This window comes from Monoraphidium neglectum, assembly GCF_000611645.1.
Source record: "Monoraphidium neglectum strain SAG 48.87 unplaced genomic scaffold scaffold00964, whole genome shotgun sequence".
Lineage (NCBI taxonomy): Eukaryota > Viridiplantae > Chlorophyta > Chlorophyceae > Sphaeropleales > Selenastraceae > Monoraphidium > Monoraphidium neglectum.
The window spans coordinates 18161-19992 of record NW_014012664.1 but is presented as its reverse complement, the minus strand read 5'-3'; the positions used below and the strand labels follow the sequence as shown (position 1 = coordinate 19992).

The following is a 1832-nucleotide window of genomic DNA, read 5'->3' as shown; positions in this document are numbered from 1 at the left end:
GGATGGGGGTGGGTGGGGGGTGGGTCAGGTTGTGTAGCGGGGGGAAGGGGGGAGGTCGTTCATGCTGTGGAGTGTGGCGCATGGAAGCTTGTGGGTATTCTGGGGGGGATCATCCTGGGGGGATCATGGTGTGCAAAGCGTTGCATGCACACGCGCCTGCCGCGCGCATGTGAGTGCGCATGTGCACGCGTAGCCTCGCGCGCATGCGCGTGCACACACACACACACACACACACACACACACACACACACACACACACGCACACACACGAGATTACACTCACAAACACTCACCCGCTCCACACGCGCGCTTTCATCCCCAGATCATCGACAGCGTCCAGCTCATCACGCGCGACCCCAAGGGTGACCCACTAGAGGTCGCCCTCACCCGCGGCCTCGCGCACCCCAACCTCATGCGCACCGTCACCCACGCGTTCGGCGACGCGTCCGCGGCGCCGGGCGGCGGCGGGAAGTGGGCGGCGGGGCGGGAGGTGTGCTGGATGCTGTTCGAGCACTGCGACCGCGGCACGATTGGGGTGAGAGAGTGTGTGATGTGTGTGTGTGGGTGTGTGTCGCCGTTGTTGTGTGTTGGCAGTGTTGTCACGGTGCCATAATCTTATGCTGGATGCTGTTTGAGCACTGTGACAGAGGCTCGATTGGGGTGAGAGGGTGGGTGTGCGTGCGTGCATACGTGTGTGCATGCGTGTGTGTGTGCGTGTGTGTGTGCGTGTTGAGCGCCGTTGTTGTTGGTGGGATGCTGTGTTATCTTGGCGGTATTGTTCCAATCTGGATGCTGTTTCAACCCTGCCATCGCGGCACGATCGGAGTCCGACGGTGTTCTCTGGGCCGCAACGCTCCGCGCCGGCCGCCGCTTGCGCGTCGGAGCTCGACGCCCCCTTTCGCAGCCGCACGCCAGTTGCGTGTCCGCAACCCCCCTCCCCCTTCTTTCCCCTTGTCCTCCTTTCCTCGTCCCTCGACTCCATCATGAGTTTCTTGACCCGGGCATCCTATTCACCTAATCGGTGCAATAATCACATCCAACTTATCCATTTAATCTCCCTACCAGCCAACCCATTAAATCATGTTGGCCCTGCTCAACCAAAACAGGATGCGGTGATCAAGGGGTGGTTCAGGACCGACAGGGACCCCACGCGCGGCGCAACCGACCTCCGCCAGGTCAACGCGGCTTTGGGAAACGCGGCGCGCGCCGCGCGCACTCGGCGCCCCCCGCCGCGCCCTGCGCCACGCCGCGCGTCGCTCGGCCCCGCACGCCGCGAGCGCCTGAGCGCCCATGTCGTGTCGCTTCGTGATGCGGGCGCGCCTTCCCTTGCTCCACGTTGGCGGGCGTCTGACGTGCGCGCCGCGCGACGCCGGCCGCCCCGCCGGCCGCCGCGCCTGTTGCGCCCGCCGCGTCCATCGCCCTTCCTGCTTGCGTTGGCCGCGCTCTCCCCCACCCGCAACCCTACCCAACTTGCGCCGCCAACACAGGTCGCGCTGACGGCGCTGGAGGTGGCGGGCGCGATGGCCTACCTGCATAAGCGCGGCGTCGTGCATGGGGTGGGTGCTTGCCCGCAGGTTGCTTTTCTTGCTTGTGTGTGTGTCCGTGTGTGTGCGTGTGGCTTTTATCAAGGGTGCGTGTGGGGGGGGGGGAATGGCATGGGGTGAGCTGCGGCTGCAAGGGCAAGGCGTGGGGCACGCCGCCACTTCTGAAGCACCGCTCCCCCCGGTGGTCGCACTCAAGGACGCGGGCAGGGGCGGGCGACGGCCGGGGTCGGCGCGAGGGCGGGGGCCGGGGCCGGGGCCGGGGCACGAGCACGGGCCCTGCAGGGCGCG

At 66.3% G+C, this 1832-nt stretch overlaps 1 protein-coding gene across 1 annotated transcript in view; it reads left to right on the top strand.

Moving 5' to 3' along the window:
* Positions 1 to 412: 412 nt before the first annotated feature.
* The window catches only part of MNEG_6112 (Mitogen-activated protein kinase kinase kinase), a gene marked incomplete at both ends in the record, with an annotated part of 3522 nt that continues 2102 nt past the window's right edge, over positions 413 to 1832 (top strand). Inside the window, 2 exons of the mRNA XM_014045416.1 lie at positions 413 to 535; positions 1488 to 1556. Coding sequence (XP_013900870.1) covers positions 413 to 535; positions 1488 to 1556 — 192 coding nt within the window. The remainder of the gene's footprint in view (positions 536 to 1487; positions 1557 to 1832) is intronic.